Source organism: Anser anser, assembly GCF_964211835.1.
Source record: "Anser anser genome assembly, chromosome: 1".
NCBI lineage: Eukaryota > Metazoa > Chordata > Aves > Anseriformes > Anatidae > Anser > Anser anser.
The window spans coordinates 45,835,739-45,853,662 of record NC_139720.1 but is presented as its reverse complement, the minus strand read 5'-3'; the positions used below and the strand labels follow the sequence as shown (position 1 = coordinate 45,853,662).

At 37.5% G+C, this 17,924-nt stretch overlaps 1 protein-coding gene across 3 annotated transcripts in view; it reads left to right on the top strand.

Moving 5' to 3' along the window:
- The window catches only part of ANO4 (anoctamin 4), a 220,395-nt gene that overhangs the window by 165,249 nt on the left and 37,222 nt on the right, over positions 1 to 17,924 (top strand). For all 3 annotated transcript variants that reach the window (XM_083821204.1, XM_083821205.1, XM_083821206.1), the window contains 7 exons: positions 1,884 to 1,990; positions 3,799 to 3,854; positions 4,385 to 4,506; positions 9,550 to 9,684; positions 10,456 to 10,552; positions 11,096 to 11,156; positions 17,626 to 17,708. In XM_083821204.1, the coding sequence (XP_083677330.1) occupies positions 1,884 to 1,990; positions 3,799 to 3,854; positions 4,385 to 4,506; positions 9,550 to 9,684; positions 10,456 to 10,552; positions 11,096 to 11,156; positions 17,626 to 17,708 (661 nt within the window). The remainder of the gene's footprint in view (positions 1 to 1,883; positions 1,991 to 3,798; positions 3,855 to 4,384; positions 4,507 to 9,549; positions 9,685 to 10,455; positions 10,553 to 11,095; positions 11,157 to 17,625; positions 17,709 to 17,924) is intronic.

Below are 17,924 nucleotides of genomic sequence, written 5' to 3'. Positions count from 1 at the left end.
TGGTAAAGGTGTAGCTGTCTCAAAGATAAGCAGAATCTTATTTACTTTATGAGTATCAGCTGATAGAAACGGGACAGTGGCCTACAATTTGTGCCTATGCAGAAAAGGCAGCTGGTGCACACCAACTGTACATGGTGTTTGGTACCAGCCCACTAGTAAATGATCACACACATGGTAGTCAGCCAGTATGCATAAATCATGGTAGGTACTCTAGGGCACGTGTAGGACCGTGGGATGTGAGAGGAAGCCAGAAGTGCAGTAGTGAATATATGGCGGACAAAGAAATGACCTACGAGTATTTGGAGTGGAGAGGGAAAGAAGCCATGAGACAGTAATCTCTAGAAAACCAGGTTCCATTAATTAAGCTGCTCTTGGAGCAACTTGTCTTTTATACCTTTACTTTTGAATTTTTTTACTATGTACCTTTGAGGCTGAACATAATGAATTTATAGGCCGTCTTTTTTGGAAAATTCCACAGAGATTTTTGGATAATAAGGAAGGAAGGAGTGCGTGGAGTCCTTAAAGTCCATAATTTGGACTCCTCACCTGGCTTTCCAAATGAATGTGGAGGTGCAAAACCATATCTCATTTCCCATGGGTAAACAATCACTCTGAAAAACAGGGTTTTCATTTGGGAAAATCACCTGAGGTGAAAACTGAGCAGTGAATCCCACGTTGTGCAGAAGAGAAGGTAGCATAAATATATGCCAAGCTCCCTATTAAGATTTTCTCTTTTTATGTCACATCTGTTCAGCACACAGGCTGGCCTCTTTATAACATCTCTATGATTTTACCATTTTATTTATCACTTTATTCAATTCTCTAGAGCTCTTCACGAATACTGAGGAAGAAAACAATCTTACATCCTATCCACAGTATTTTTAAGAATATGAACCTTTCCATTCAATCAGTTACTAAGGACTACATTTTCAAAAATATTTAATTTGTTTAAATATATGCAGAGGCCTACTTCATCAGAAACTCCAACCACTTGTATGCTTATTGAAGTATCTAAATTACTTCCAGAGTGTATTCTGAAGCCCCTACATGACTCAAGCAAACATAAGAATTCTTTAGCAGTTTTTAGCTGACATGTTGAACCAGTATTTCTAAACTAAAACACTTATATTGTTCACATTTTTCCAGTGACTATGGTGATATGTTAAAATATGTTTTCTGTAAGTACGTATGTTGTAACTAATAAATCTATATAAAATATATTATAGCAGAAAATCTAATAAATATATTTTGTGGCTAGTTTTTTAATACCCTAGACTCCTCACAATTCTGTCTAAACTATTGAAACTGCATTCATACGTAATGCCAAGAATACCTTCTGAAAGCTAATTTTCTACTCTATTTTAGCTTCCAGCACTAAACATAGGAATATCTAATATTTTCAGTTTCTATCAGTATTTTGATTTTCATTAAGCATGGTTAACAGTCATTTTTTACCAAGTGGATGTTTCCATCCAACTTTTAGTGGTAAAGCATAATAAAGAAGCCTGAAATAGAAATCAAATGTGATTTCTACAGCTGCACTTATAAATCTTTTGCTTTTGCAAATTTTTGTGCAAGTATTTGGTAGTTTTCAATGACTTATCTAAATGTGATGCTTATCATAGTGAATGTGATGCTTATCATAAATATCTTTGATCTTTCTCCAGACTCGTTCATGTCATTCTTTGCTAGGAAATGAATGCTGTTACTGAGATCATCTCATGTGGTGAATCATCTCACTTAATCTGATGTCCTTTAATCTTTCTTGCACTTGCTCTCAAACTGTAGATTTTTAATGTGCTACAGAAATTAATGGAATTTAATATTTGCTTTAAACATGATACTATAATTCCTGAAATGGCCTTGTTTGTGTTTTTATACAGCTTCATCATACACAACAAAGACACTTTCTTCAATAATGCTACCAGAAGTAGAATTGTACACCATATCTTACAAAGAGTGAAATATGAAGAAGGGAAAAACAAAATTGGTAAGTGATTTTAATGTGGATGCTAAATTCCATCAGAAAAATAGGAGGAGTCTGGTGGGGCTGATTACACTCTCTTACTTCATTTTCAATGGCCTCAGTTTTGAACTGTGTACACCTCACCCATTGCTGTGGTAGGGACTTGTCCTAGCAAAATCATCATGCTTATGGAGAAAAGCATTTACTCCTTCATAAAAATGTATTTGAAAGGAAGGCAAGATTTATGCTGTTGTACATCCCTGGATATCTGTTCCTCCCTAAGGGAGATGTGAGGTCCTGTAACTCCGTAGCTGCCATAGGTCAAAGGGGAGTTCACCAAGACGTCCTCAGTGCAAAGGATGCTGTGCATAGCTATGGCATCTCTTTCAAACAGTGAGTGGAGTGGGCCTTTGGAGTAGCACATATGTGGATCCAGGAAAGCAGACAGTGATGGATGAGGGCTGGAGCACAAAAGAGTGGACCTTTTCTGTCTTGTGATACAGAGCATTTACTGCTTCTGTACCATATAGAGACTTGGTCATCACACACAGAGATGCAATCCCCATAAAAGTCTACAGCACATTTCATTTCCCTGCTGTTTAAACCCCATGCATCTTCAAGAGGTAAAGAAGTATACCAGAATTTAACTTGTCTCTTCCCCAGATCCTGGAATGAGGGCAGTGATAGCTCTGAGTAATGGTGGTGTGCAGAGAGGAGAAAAGAAAGGGGACAATTCATGCAGTGCATCCAGCCATTGCATGTAGCACATACATCTGCAGTCCTTGCCTGCCTCAAGATCCCAAGTTCCCTCACATATCTACTTGTCTGGTACCCACCATGAACAAAAGATTGCACAGATCACTGGGCTGAGTAAAGCCCAGCTCAGCTGTACAGGTTTTGCTTTTCTGCCAAAGATACTTCAGGAGAAAGCGTATTCTGCTAAGCAGATACTAATGCTATCACTGAAAGTGCTGTTTATGTTGAATTAATACTTCTCATTGCTGTGTTGTCACTGCTATCATTCCTCTGTGAATTAGGAATGGAATCATGATCCTTTTCCTTTACATCAGTGGGGTTCAACTACCTTCAGGCTGTTAGTGCCAGTATTTAATTTTGCATTGCCATATAGTCGTTCAGTCCTATTTTGGTGACTTTCCAAGTGAAAAGGGCCCACATCTCAGAATCATTCATTATTTCTGTCCTAGTTCTCATTAAAGAGAGTCAAGACCTGACTGAGTGGGTCATATGATTACTTTTTCATGACATTTTGATTCAGGTTCAAATATATTTCCTGGTTTTCTGTTACTGCGGTCTGTCTTGTTCCTGTTCTGTCTGTTAGTCCAGCAGCTTTCATAAGACATAAATTGAACATATTTTACAACATTGTCATCAAATGGAAATTAAAAGCTTCTGTTGTTTTACTGGCCTGGAGTTCAGAAATGGAAAGGTCTTCCCTGAAGTTTTCATCTCCCAAGAAATACTGCCCTTCCTCTGTATAGCTTCTTTAGAACAAAATACATGGCATCAAACTGCAGTCTTGATGTGAGGTCCCTAATTTCACTGAAGTTACACTAAAAAATGGATTTGGCAAATGAATCTTTAAACATCAGGCATAATAAATGATAGGTTGTGGTTAATATTAGACCAAATCTTTGCTTGTGTTATATCTTAGTTCCTCAAAACCTATTAAAGATGAATTTTTTTACTTGTCTCTCTTACGGTCAATGAGCTTCAGACTTCACTTAGCAGTATATCATGAAAATGTACTTTGCTTTTTACTTAGCAGTTTTACTGGCCTTATTGGTAAATAACTGGATACTTTTGGTTCTTAGGTCTGAATCGATTGCTCAGTAATGGCTCCTATGAAGCTGCATTTCCTCTTCATGAGGTATTTTTCTCTTTTTCTTTCTTTTTTGAAGAGATGCTTCCCACAAAATGAATACTTAATTGTGTAAATATTCTCAGTCTTACTAATGTTATTATTCTCTTTTACATTCTACAGCTGCCTCTGGCATCTCACCATTTAGTAATGCTTTTTTTTCTTGAAAAAAAATGCTTTTTTTCTTATAAAAAGAGGAGTAAGAAAAGTTGTTCTGGATTTGTTTCGGAAAAAGTATTTGGATGTGATAAATCAGTATGTTCTCAGAAGGGAAAAATATGTTGTGGTTTTCTCTTTGAAATTCTCCAGTTTATACCTTTTGACTAGAACACCAGTTATCATAACACCAGTTTCTTAGGAAGAACAATCTCAAATCTCACTGTGGGCAGAGGAAATATTCCTTCTAATGTCCTGTTTAGCTTTTGATGCACAGGTATGGAATTTGCATAAATTGTGTTATCCATACCACTAGTGAAAGAGATTTCTTAGGTATTCTTTGTTGTTGTTGTTGTTCATTAATGTCCAGATCTATATTTTAGGGAAGTTACAGAAGCAAGAATTCAATAAAAACCCATGGGGCAGAAAACCACAGACACCTGCTCTATGAGTGCTGGGCTTCCTGGGGAGTCTGGTATAAATACCAGCCACTGGATCTTGTGAGGTAAAACTTCCCTGCTTTTAATATGCTGAATTATAGGTCATGTGGGCATAGATTATCTTCTCACAACACCATGCATGTTTGTTTTTGATTTCCATGTATACAATAAGATATCAATGTCACAGTATAAACAACTTCTCTTTACAATGTTTTTTAATTATTTGCCCATGGTTGTCAAGTCTACGTTCTTCATCAGCATTTCTTGTTTGTGAAAGTGCTGTCGAGCAATATCAGGGTTTTAGTTTAATTTGGTTTGTGAGTATGGTCCGTCAGCCATCTGGAAGATTTTCTAAGTGTGAGAATAAACAAGGTTGGACACACAATTGTACTGGGCTTTGGTAGCAGCCTACTTAAGTAGTCCAAGTGTGGTGTTTAACATTTTGTAAGATCCTCCAGCTTTTCATCAGACAGTAACATGCAAAGATTTTTCCAGAACTGTCTTACAAGAGAAAATAAGCAAAGTAGCAGACCCCTTAGCTATGGTCATGGGTGTCCTGTGGTGGTTCAGAGTAGTTGCCGATTCAAGGAGGAGAGGGGCAAGGAGAGCTGCAGGGCTCTGACTGTTCACAGCAGCATGAGTCTCAGCAGCCATCAAGCTCAGCAGGGTTCAAAGCTGCAGCCCCAACCCAGTCTTGCCATTAGCTTCCTAGAGTGCGCTGTTGGCTGCAATGAATTCGCTGAAGGAGGAGTGATAGAAAAGAGGAGGAATGCCTTTTTTGTCTCACTTCATGGATACTAGATCCCTCACATTTCTCTAGCTCCTGCCACATCTTTCCTCTCTACTGCCTCAGGAACTCACGTGTCTAGTGATAGGGAGATTTTTACTTGAAGAGCTGACAACACCAGCAAGACCTGTTGTTAATTTCACTTGGAAGTATCTCAGCAAGCATAGATTAAACAAAAGCTTTTTTAGTACCAGTTGTGCAGCAGAGGCAATTTTGTATGGTTCTGTTTGCTTTTTTCCCCCCAGAACAACTATGTTGGGTGTGCTTGAAGGGCATAGTGTTGTCATCTGTACAAAAGGAGTGAATGGCTGTTAATTCTTCACAGACATCTGGCCAGAACTCACTGCTGCTAGCTGATATTCCCCTTTACTATATGTTTTAGAAAAGCTAAGGAGTAGGTTAGGTGTAGATAATAAAACAACATAAAATCTCGTTAACAGACATGATATTTCCACCTTAAAGTCAAGTGCCACAATGGTAAGTGAAAATGTCCATACATACATTGATACTATTTTGTTTTCCTTAGCTGTTAAAATGAAGGCTCACATCTCTGTTGTTGTTAATTTGGTGCCTTCCAGATTTCATTTGTTCTCATCAGCTGGCTGTTATTGGAGATGCTAGTCACTAGAAATGAATGAGAAAAAGTCATTTGAGGGTAATTGCACGATTCTGCTTTCACTCTGCTTTGAAACACACAGCAATATGAAGGTGCAGACTCAGCACAATTGCAGAGGCACCATTATGAATCAGGATGTAGCAGTGTGATTTTAATTACACTTCTGTTGGAGTTTAGTATCAGTAGTTACTTAACAAGAATAATTTAAGATCCTTAGAACTGATAGCAATTGGAAAAAGGCAGGACTTTTTATATTTATATGCTCTGGGATGACATACATCAATGAAAACAGTTGCAGTAATTCCTAAGGGCATTGGATCGTTTCCTTCACACTTCTTTGTATAACTGCTGTCCCCTAGACTTTTCACAGATGATTCCTGCTGCTGCTTGTACATGCCATTTACAGGACAAGAAAGGGTGGGAAAAAACTATATTTATAAATTGATTATAAAGCAACCTAAATGAATCTGAAAGCAAAAATAATGCCTGAATAACGTGCATTATCACTTAGTACATTAAATGATTTGATTGCAACCTAACTTCTTTTCAAACCCTCATCAAGCCTTCCTCCCCACCACATTGTTCTAGATATTACAGAGAGCATTATGTATCCAAAACATGTTAGAAAACTTTAGCTCCTTCAGAACTTGTTTCAGTGGTGTAAAAATTTCTGTATCAGATTTCATTCTGACCTGCAAAAAGATTAATGAAGATATATTTTTAGCTTGAGACCAGACTTGTCTATATTCTAGCTCCATGACTTTCTTCTAGGCATCTTGAAACAAACAAAAAAAACTATATAATGAAGGTCAGTAAACATAGAAGAATCCAATACACATTTTGTGGGTTTGAAATCAGATTTTGTAGTTTGCTAAATTTCAAAAATGTACCTTAATGATAAATACTGAAATTGAAATCTTGGCCCAATCTGTGGCAGTTCTTCCACTGAAATGGGGTAAAGAGAGAGACAATTTGATGCTAAGATAGGTTGTATTGGAGAGCTCATAAACATCGGCATAAAACCAAGAAACTGAGATTTCTTTTTTTTTTTCTTTTTTTTAATTCCAGTGATACAGTATATATGAGCATAGGAGCAATGGGTTATTCTATTAGGTGCTTGGGAGTGATTTTATTTCTCTGCTTTTAAGGTTTTATGTAGAGGAAAATTTCTGTGGGAGAACCATAAAAGATACAGAACTTTTTTTTTCTATTATGATTAACAGCCTGAAAAATTGAATGCTAATGAGACAGCAAAATTAACAAACATGCAAATGTCATCAAGGCTGGAAAAATGCAAAGAGGCCTACAGTGAGCAGGGTGATAACAGGTGAAATTCAGGTATAAATAATGCACACTGGTACACCCTAAAAAAGAGAAGAAAAAAAAATCCCTGGAAGTCTTTATATACATTGCTGAGTTTTATGTGAAGTGCCAGCATCCAGATAAGAGAACTGCCATCACTTCGGAGAGGTCTATGAAATTTATTTTCAGTATATACTTACCGAAAAGATACAAAGACCTTGCTCACTATATGTGATACAAAATGAGTGGCAAAGGATTTTCTAAGCCACCTCCTCCTGAGGATGTTAAGCGTGCAGGTGAACCCAGTTATGGGTTGGAATACATGTGGAACTGCTCTGAAAGTGGTACCTGGGGAGGTCTCCAAAGACCGTGTTATTGTCATAGTTTGTTTCTACAACACTCAACCTAGTAGCATCTAAGCAGAGACTTACAGAAAAAAATATATATCTATGCTATCTACAGGTTCAGAGGAAATGAAATAAATTCTACCTTGATCCTGACATTGGTTATAGTAGTACAGCCTGTGGAATACCTGTTGTGAAGCAAAGGGTGATGGTGAAATATTGAAGCTGTTCATAATTAAGCCAATAGGCACAAAAGTAAAAGTCTGCATACAGCGCTTATTTTTAAAACCAGGTTCACAAGTGGCCTCACAAAAGGGAAATGTGCCTTTTCCTTTCATTGCAGACATTAGGGGCAACATTCATCCCTGAATGCAGGGAATGAAACAAAAAGATAAATCTTGATGAATGTTAGGTTTACTTTGAACTATGTACATGGAGAAAATAAGTCCATAAATATTAATTGGAAGAAAGCTTAAAATATGAGCTTTCTTTTTCAGTGGAGCAGACACAGCTTTATATCCTGTGTGTCAGACAAAGAATAAGGCCAAAAGGTTCACTAACTCTCCTAAGTCAGGGCTCAAAAAGCAGTTTCCAGTGTGTCTTTTTATAACCAGACCTGCTGCCCTTGTCAGAACTGCGTATGTTATTGTTAGCTTACCACCTCTTTAGCCCCAAAATTTGTTTCTCTGTTGAATGACAGAAGAATAAAAACAACATGACAGTATTTGGCCTCTGATGCAATGTTGGTAAACTCAACTGATAATAAACAGTGCAGGTCAGTCTTCTTCCTATCATCCAGCAAAGTGTGAGCTGGGCTCTGATAGATATTTCTAATGCTGGAAAATCTTGACATTCATTTGAAAACTGATGATTTTGTCTATTCCAGACCAAGTGTTTCTTTCTCTTCCCCATTGCCTCCAGCCCCAAAGCCCATTGTGGGGCTCTTCCTGACTTTGAAAGTTCTACCAAAAAAAAAGTGTTCTGGTAGCATAAAGGAGCCAGCAATGCTAGCTCACTTCACTTTTTTTCCGGAGAGATCAGAAGTTTCATCATTAGTGTAAATGTGGGTTTTCATCAGCCGCTGTTCTCAAATTCACTTGACATGCACTTTTAAGTTGTCCATGAAGTCTCTGAAGTGCAAGAATATCATTTTACCTATTTTACCTCATTCTTTAAAACTATTCTTGCAAATAATCTCTCAAAAATTCCATCGTATTCATGCTCATTGCATACTAATTTGTAAAGCATTCTAATCTGATCAGAGCATACGGTACACATAATACCCAAACACAGGACAACGCATGCAGACTGCTCCTATGCTGATAAGTCCAGAAGATTTTTTACGTGCTGGATGTGTTCATTGATACATAAAGTGTGATTGTGTTTGGGAAGAGGAAAAATACCAATGAATATGTCACAAATAGGAAGTTCCTGATCACATTGCTGTTAGTTTTTAAACAATATAGCTAACAGATTAGTGTTGATTCAGACTATTTTCCTCAAATCAGTGTAAAATGAAACATAATTTCTTTACATCGCTTGCACTCTACGCTACACCTGTGTTACAGTCATGAGATTAATTTTCCAGGAACTGAGATAAGAAAAGAAATAAGCAAATGAAAATAAACTTGATTGGAGAATAACCTCTAGTTAATTAATTTCTTAGAAATAATTTGGGCTCAAGTCTTTTTTTTTTCTATTATACCATTTTTAGTGATGAAACTGATTTCAATGAAATTACTTGGGAAATACAGTTACTCAGCTCAAATTCATCAGTTTCCCAGACATAAAGAACTATTTTTTTAATGTTCTCAGTGTTTCCTCTCCGATGTCTCCAGTAATTTCATTATGAACTGTGTTTAGTGAATATTTAAATTCATTTTAGAAATGGGCAGATTCCTCAGTGTGGATTGAGAAGCCTAATTGCAGTCTTTTTCTTTAGGAAGGTCTGGCTCTGCTCTTCAGGTATAATAGAAATATTTATTTTCTATTAACAAGAATGATTAAGCAGATTTATTCTAATTGACAGGTAATTTCTCTGTGTTGTATTTTAAAACAGACGATACTTTGGTGAGAAAATTGGGCTGTACTTTGCCTGGTTAGGCTGGTACACGGGGATGCTCTTCCCAGCTGCCTTCATTGGATTGTTTGTGTTTTTGTATGGAGTCACCACTTTGAACCACTGCCAAGTCAGGTAATGTGGACACTTTCATAATAGAAATTACAGCTTTGGGATATTATGAATAATGTAAGAGATCTTAGTACAAATAGTCAATTATTTAATTTTGAACTGTTGAATGAATACTCAGGAAAAGACTCTTTGGTACTTGTAAGATACCCAGTTTTGAGCTTCCCTTGTTTTGTGTTCCTAAACTGGAATGGGAGGCAATGTTTCTAGCCCAGTTCCAGTTCCTGATGGTGTTGGCCTCTCAGCATGAAGTAGGAAAAGTAGAGCTTGGGCTCCTTCACTGCAGTCATAACAGACCAGGTGAAGAGTGGGGAATTTTCACTCTCTTCAAGGCCTTTTCCAAAGGTCCACCTCAGTGAGGCATTTTTCAGACAAAGAACCCCCTCAGTCTTCTGCTGAGTGCCCCACCTCTGTTTTCTTGCCCACTTAAAACAATCCTTGAGAGAATCCTTGAGTCAAGCTTACCTGCGCTCATTCTCACCCTTGTCCAGCTGAAGGTCACTTCTGACTCAAAGAGAAGCTGGAAATGGTAAAGAGCTACTGTTGAGTTGGCCTTGAAGAACTGTTCCTTGCAGCTAGGACTACAAATGCTGAAGTCTTGGATAGTGAACAAATCTTAATTAGGCACATACAGTTGTGTACATCTTGGCTTCAGTTACAGAAAGAACCAATATTGTTCAATAAGTAACTGACTTTTATTAGTGAAACCTATCAATCTATTCTATGACTGATTGTTGTGCATCAAACTATTAACTTTTATCTTCTTGATTTTTCCAGTAAAGAAGTCTGTCAAGCTACAGATATCATAATGTGTCCTATATGTGATAAATACTGTCCCTTCATGAGGTTGTCAGACAGCTGTGTTTATGCCAAGGTACATTTTAAACTATTCAAGTAGAAATGTTTTCCTGGTAATAGAATTCCTTTCACCTTTTGCATTTGTCTTTAGTGAGCTTGGGTAGATAAAATCTTCAAAGGACAGATCAAATTCAGCCAATGTTAACATCCATTGTCTTTTACGAGGACACAGTTTGGGCTGTAAAACACTTGAATGCAATTTGCACTTACAGATTCAGCAGTCCCAGAGGTCACATCCTAGATGCATGTGCTACGGTGTCCTTGGCATCAACTATTATCTTATGATCCATCCTTTGTAAGTGGCTCCATAAAATGAATGCTTTGGGTCTGAAATTATGCTCATGCTTACTGTTGGCAGGGGTGAGTCCCAGGCCAGGCTGGTGACTAGTCAGTTGATATGGAGTTCATTGACAGGTGCATGTCATACAACAAGGGAAGGGTTTCAGTCCTCAGGATTGTCAGGCCAGCTGCACTCATGATTGTGCTAATTTTATTAGGGGAAAATAGAAAATAAAGCCATATTATCATAAATTGATCAGATTATTAATATCCCCATCAGGTAACACACCTTTTTGACAATGGAGCTACTGTCTTTTTTGCTGTTTTCATGGCAGTGTGGGGTAAGTTTTTGTTTTAATATGAGTGACTGCAGAATGCTTTTCATAAACCTTGTGATGCAACATAGGTCTTTGTAATTTCCAGCACACTTTTTTTTTAGACACTGAGGAAAACAATATAGGCTTGCTTATTTTCTATTTCTGCAGAAGGAATATGGAAATGATTTAAATCATTTTTTTATGTGATAATCATTTTAATTTTAAAAAAAAAAGTATGCAACATACAGTGTCTGTGTGTGCAGGTAGTTATATTCTGGTTTTGTGTGTGTTTTTGAGGCCTGCTAATACTTAGGGCTTCTCTTAGCTTAGGGAAGCCCAGTTTTCTGTCTTCACTAAAATGTATTAATGCATTGTTTTACCTTCCCTGCAGAAAGGCAGTAAAGCTTAAATACATGTGAGCTGGTTGTAATCAAAGCAAGAATCTGATGAAATAAATTGAAAATTATTTGAATGACAAACTGATCCGAAATTGGTCTAACCGTTGCCATGGAGGCTGAATTTTGCCCACAGGACAGTTCTGTTTTTGGCTCAACTATTTTGCCTACTGTAGTCTTGTAGGCAGAATTCAAGACAAGAAACAGTCATTTCTAGCAACACATAAAGTCTTTCAAACATGCCCTGAGCATGCCAAGATGTTTTGCTGCTACTACACTGTCTTGAGAGAAGGTTAACACCTTTAGAAAATGGCTTAATGAGGTGCCTCAGAAATGGCTTCCATCTCACAACTCCAGGTACTTGAGCTATCCTGACCTAGTCATTGTTTTCCAGTTCTTATTCACATCTTAAACTGCTTGGGAAAGATGTCAAATTAATTTTTATAATCTCCATTTTTATCTGTGAATCTCTTTACTGAACTGCAAGAGAGATCCAAAAGACAGTGCCAGAGCCATCAGGAGAAGATAAATTATCTTAGTGGTCTGCCTTAGTTCCTTCCTCCAAAACTATGCTTTTGTCTAAGTCGACTAATTAAATTAAGTCATATTCTAATCAAGCCTATTCATGACATTTCATGTAATATTGATGCTATTAAAATATCACAAGTTATATTAAGGGAAAAACCCACAGAATGTACAGATTTTTTGTTTCTCCTTTGTATTTCCAGCTTTGTTTTAGAGCTTCACTAGAGCTGAGCATCACCAAAAATTTCTAAGTCAAGCCTTAAAGAAATTTTGAGGGGCATACCTAGCTTTTCCAACCTCTTTTCCATATGCTTACGGAAGATGAGAATTTCCAAGACAGGGACTTTCATCTCAGATAGGAAAATTGACAGGTTAGCAGAATGTGTGTACCACTGTTTCTAATTGTTGGTGAGTGTGTCTTTGGAGTGAAGCTTTTTACACCAGTGTTTTTGTTCTTCCTTAGTAGTAACACGGCTTCCTGGAAACAACTGTGCACCTATGTCTTAGCACTGCCCATAAACAGGGAAAAAGCAGCTCTAGGGAAGTCCCTTACTCACATAGCCATGCCTGCTGTCTCCCATGTCTGGGAGAAGGCTGGGCCAGCTGAGCATGCCTAGTTGAGTAGGCTTTCTCTCTCTCCTAGCTCTAGTTGATAGAAGCTGCACCCCACTTGGGTCAGCTTCTCCTTCTTCTCTCTTCTTAGGTATCACTGTCAGACTACAAGCCCCAGTGCCCTCGGGGGTTGTCTTCCCACCAGCCTGTCAGGTCTGGGGATTGCACTGCCCATCCGTGCATCTCCAGCACCTAAGCACACAGGGAAGAAAGTAAAAAATACAATAAAAGTTGTCCTCTGTGTATTTTTGGCTAGTGGAAAGCGAATATAGGACAGTAGCTAGGGCAAGGACTTTCTCCCCCAGTTTTGTTTGATTACACTGTGCTTGTGAGCTTGCCACCCAGAGGGATGTAGAGGCAGCAACAGGAAGGAGGGTGTGAGTATAGGGTGATGGTTTGGGGAATGGGCCAGTGCTATAGCTCCACCCAAAATCTAGTCCCTTGAGTAACACTTGGCTGAGACAACAATGAGATTATGGAGATATTCTCAATACAGTTAGGGCTAAATCTGCATTAGCATAAGGAAAACCACACTCCTCAGTGATTTTATGGTCCTGTGTTTATGAGTTGGCTTACCTCCTGTCTTAAATAGATTCTCAGTCTGCAGTAAGCCTACTGGCAGCTGCAGGTGTTACCTTCATTTCAGTAAATCGTAGGAGAAGAGAAGAAGCAATGATAACATTTTGATCATGGAAATGATTTTTCTGTCAGAGTGAAACAAATGGCAAGCAGGTGACAAATTGGCTAAGAAAAATTCAGCCTTCTAGATGATCCAGTTTGACAGAGAGTGACATACAAAATGATGATGGCAGTGCCACTGCCTTATTATCCAAAGAACCTTTTTCACCATCTTTAAATACATTGGTAAATTCCCATCCTGAGGGAGAAGTCTCAGCCATTTGTGTGGGGGTTTCAGAAACCAGCCGTGGTTGGGCTTTCTTTGAAGAAAAAGGTTGTTTTCTTCCTTTTATTCTAAAGTCATCTTTAGTTGATGGACAAAGCAGGCTACCTGCTTGCTTTATAAATAGAAATAAAATGCATCTCCAGATGATGAAAAAACTGCTGTGGCTACCCTAGGGAGAGAAATCACCACCACAAACATCACACCCCACAAGTGGGCTGCTTGAGCAGTGGAGAAGCAAAGAGCCTGGCTGTAGTACTCTGAAGCACAGGTACCCATCTTTTATAATGCTTCATTGTGAAGGAAGTGGGTCCCATCAGAGTAAGGCTGAAATTGCCAAGTGCACCAGGAAATACTGGATGAGAAACACGCTTTTCATCAAAAAAATATTTTGACCCACCACTTCACTTGTTGTATTTCTGCCTTATTTAAGCAAAGTACTACATAAGAAGTGAAAGTAAATCATATAATAGGAAAAAAAGACACTAACTAAAGTATATACAAAAGACAAAAGACTTAAGGTAATTTTTATTTTAAATTGATGGGGCAAAGAACAAAATTCTTCCTTTAGTACACTGAAGGAATTTCCTGATAGTTTTTCTAAACTTTTGTGTATTGGAGCTTCTGTTGAAAGAAAAAATCCTTCCAAAATGGTCAAAGCTATAAATCTCTGCTGTTTATAGGAAACAATAAGTTCCTATAATCACTAATACTCTTTTTTTTGGTGGACAGACTGTCATTGATGCTCAGTTTCGCCTCAGAAACTGCAGAATAATTTTCCTTTTGAGAATCTGTAGTCTTAATAATGTTTTTCAGATGATCAAAGCTTTCAAAAAGAGGGAAGCAATAGTAGTTTTTGTGTTTCTGTGCTAGAGGGAACCACCTACACTTTACCCTTTATGTATGCCTTGAGATATGTCAAGCTTGACAAAATCATAGGTCCAGTTTCTGGGAAAGACTCATTCTCTGTTTTTTCTATCCGAACTGGATTCATAGCAAAGACAGAATATGAGAGAAACATGTTCATTCCAAATAAATGTTGTCATTTAAAGTGCAGAAAGAAGTAATTCTCAGAAAAGAAAAAAAAAATAGGTAAATCATTTGACTTCCACTATACTGTTGTAAGCCAGACAAAAAGTAGTTTTTGCTTTTCCAGTTGGAGGAAACTTTTGCTTTTCCAGTACTGGAGAAAGCCAGTGCAAAAATGTCACTGTCTAGACATTGCCTGAAGCTCAACAGCAAAGTTCAACTAGAAAGTCCAACTATTTATCATTTCTAATGCTTTGCTAGAGACACAGTGGACTGATGTTGGTTCATTCCTCTGCATATCTTTGGGGGACTATGGGATGCAAGAAAAGTCCTTTTTATAATCTCTTCTTGTCTATCTACAAGCATGTTTCCTTTGATAAAGGAGATAGCATTAGAACACTTGCTGAAAGGCAAAGTCGGGAGAGGAAAAAAGGCCTTACATGAAAAACTTAACACTTTTTTTCCAAGCAATAAGAAATGCCAACATAAAACATTTTTCTAAATATATCAGGTGGTCTAATAAAAGATACTATATTCCTAAAAACCCTGCCACTAGCATAAAACATTCACATTGATGTGCTCTCTGAGGAGACAGAATTTAAGGAGGTCCTTTAGCAGTAGTAGTGGCATGTAGAACATATTCTAAAGGTGAGAATAGATATATTAAAAGGTGTTCTTAAATACAGTAGGGAGAGAATTTCTGAGAGAAAGTCAGGACTAAGCTGTTTGCTGCAAAAGGCCATTTGCATTACTAGACAAGATCATAACTTGGTTCAAAAGCATCAGAGGAGGTGATATTAAGAGAGCTGTTTATTCGAGTGGAAGCTGAAGTTTGAGTTGCAAGGCTGATCTCTAAAGCAGGGCAAAAATAATATACTATATATATATATATATATCAGAAGACCTGGGAGTTAAGGCCAATGAGAAATTCAAAATTCCAAGCAGGATTTTTGGAGAATTATTAGCATCTGGTTTAAATATACCAGTTGGAAAATAGGAGGACAGTAAGTACAACTGTGTCATGTTACGCTGTCAAAGTCAGAAAAGAATGCTGAACTGTGATATAGGCTATTAGTGGTTACTTCAAAAGGAGCAGAGAAATTTCAAAATGCAATACTTTTGAGAAGACATCAGTAGTACAGTGAATCAATCAAAGACGATTATTTATAGCACATTTTATAATATCTAGCAAGGGACAACTGCATATGACCTGGATAGAGGGAAGTGTGGTACAGTAAAAGCTAGAACAGAGTTGTAGAGCTCATCCTAGTTTATACTTAATGATTTGAAAATAGCTTTCAAAAGAAGCTTCAGAAACTGCACCTACTAACTCTGACAGGTGCTAAATATTCTAAATATAGTGTGAATAGAGTCCTCACTACAGGTGAGTGAAAAACAAGAAAGAAAGTAAGTACAATTTGTCATAGATGTATCTGAGAGGTTCAGGCCTGTGTACTCATACACCCACTAAAGTTCTGCTTCCAGCTGCTTTTTGGTATGGAAGCAGAGTGGCAGTAGTCAATCAGACTTGTTTCTCCCAGAACTCCAAAAAGGGCAGGGCTACTTGCTTAGCCTGTACAAAATAAATCAGCATGAGCTGATAGGAGAGAATCAGCTCCACCAGAAGACAAGTCAAGGAATGAACCAATGTGGTAGTTCAGCAGCAGCAGCAGCAGCAGAGCCTCATTAGCACTTAGTAGTTTTGTTGATCCCAACCAATCACACTGCAATTATTGTAAAAAGTCATAGACATTAGGATCAGGAGATTAACTGACTTCCTTAATTATATTAAAGTAGCCGGTTACCTGCTGTAACAGGACTACAGCTTTCAGAATGAGGATGGCATGATATATGAAAATGCCTTCAAACAGAAAAACTACCTCCTTAAACATGCTTTTTGATATCTTTCCTGATCTGCTTGCAGTGTTCATTTTCTAAGCATATCTTAGCTGCACTGACTGATGCATTAAACTATAATAATTCTTCCTGGCTAAAAAATTCACCAAACTTACTCCAGTGCTTAGTATGATAGCATGTCATTATCAATATGCTGCAGTAAGGCAGATGGTCCATTAAGGAGATCCTTTTAGAACTGGATGTGGGACATATTGCCAGGCTATCATGACGCTGTTACAGCAGATACTGTCCTAGTTCATGAACAAAAAGGTTTATGTTCTTCATGGTTTTCAGTCAGATGCTTTTCACTGAGCAGTAAATGCAAGATCTAAACCTCACAGTGGGAGCTCACATATTCTTTTAACAAAATAAATTTTTAAAAGTCTAACCATAAATAGTCGTTCAGTATTAATCTCCAGAATATGAATGTATGATTGGATGACTGAGAGCTTCCTTGGTTGTTCTTTCCATCACAAAGTGGAAGCACAGTCATGTACAAGAACATTACAGCATCTTGAACTCTGTCATTAAATGCTATTCAGCACAGAATGTTTAATTGTCAGCTGTGTGACACACTATATATACACAATCATGTAGGGTAAAAGACATCATCTGGATTAGAAAAGTGTAAGACAAATATTCCATTTTCTTCAGTAGTAGTCAGCAGATTTGCACATTCACCTGAATAGGCTTCCCCTGGATTCCATTTCCTGTGTATTTTAAATCATCTTCAAAGAAGGAAAGTTACTTCATTATCTACAGTAGCCTCGGTAAACATTTAGCTTCATCAGAAGTCTGCTGTGTTTAGTAATGATGACTCATAGGAACAATTTTATTTTTTGAGAGTCCTCCCTTGGTTGGTTAGAAATTAAACATTTTCATTTAGCACTAAGTGAAATCTCTAAAGCCTCAGTCATACTTGACACAAGCAGAGTAATCCTTAGAAAGCAATACGTTTTAAAAGCAGTTTTGATCATCAGCCTGATTTCTTGTTCAAAAGAACCCTTCTATGCAAAGAGATGAAAATAACGCAACAGCTTCATTCAACAGCTCTGTGATAGTACTTAACATTTTCTAGTCTTAATAACAATTCCGTGTGGTTTTGTTTTTGTTTTTGTTTTTCTGTTTGCTTCAGCTACTGTTTTTCTGGAGTTTTGGAAAAGAAGGCGAGCAGTAATTGCTTATGACTGGGACTTGATAGACTGGGAAGAAGAAGAGGTTTGTATTAAAAAAAATGTACTCTCTAATCATCAATACAAAAAGATTTGGTTAAAAATGTAAGAACATTTTTCTTTCGGATTTATTTTTAATTCATTCTTCAAAACTTCATAAACTAGAAAATAAGCATTTTTTTCCTTAGATGTTTCCTCTGGAATGTGAAGAAACTTTCCCCAGGGCAAACCAGCCTCTCTTTTACACCTTTGCAAATCCAAA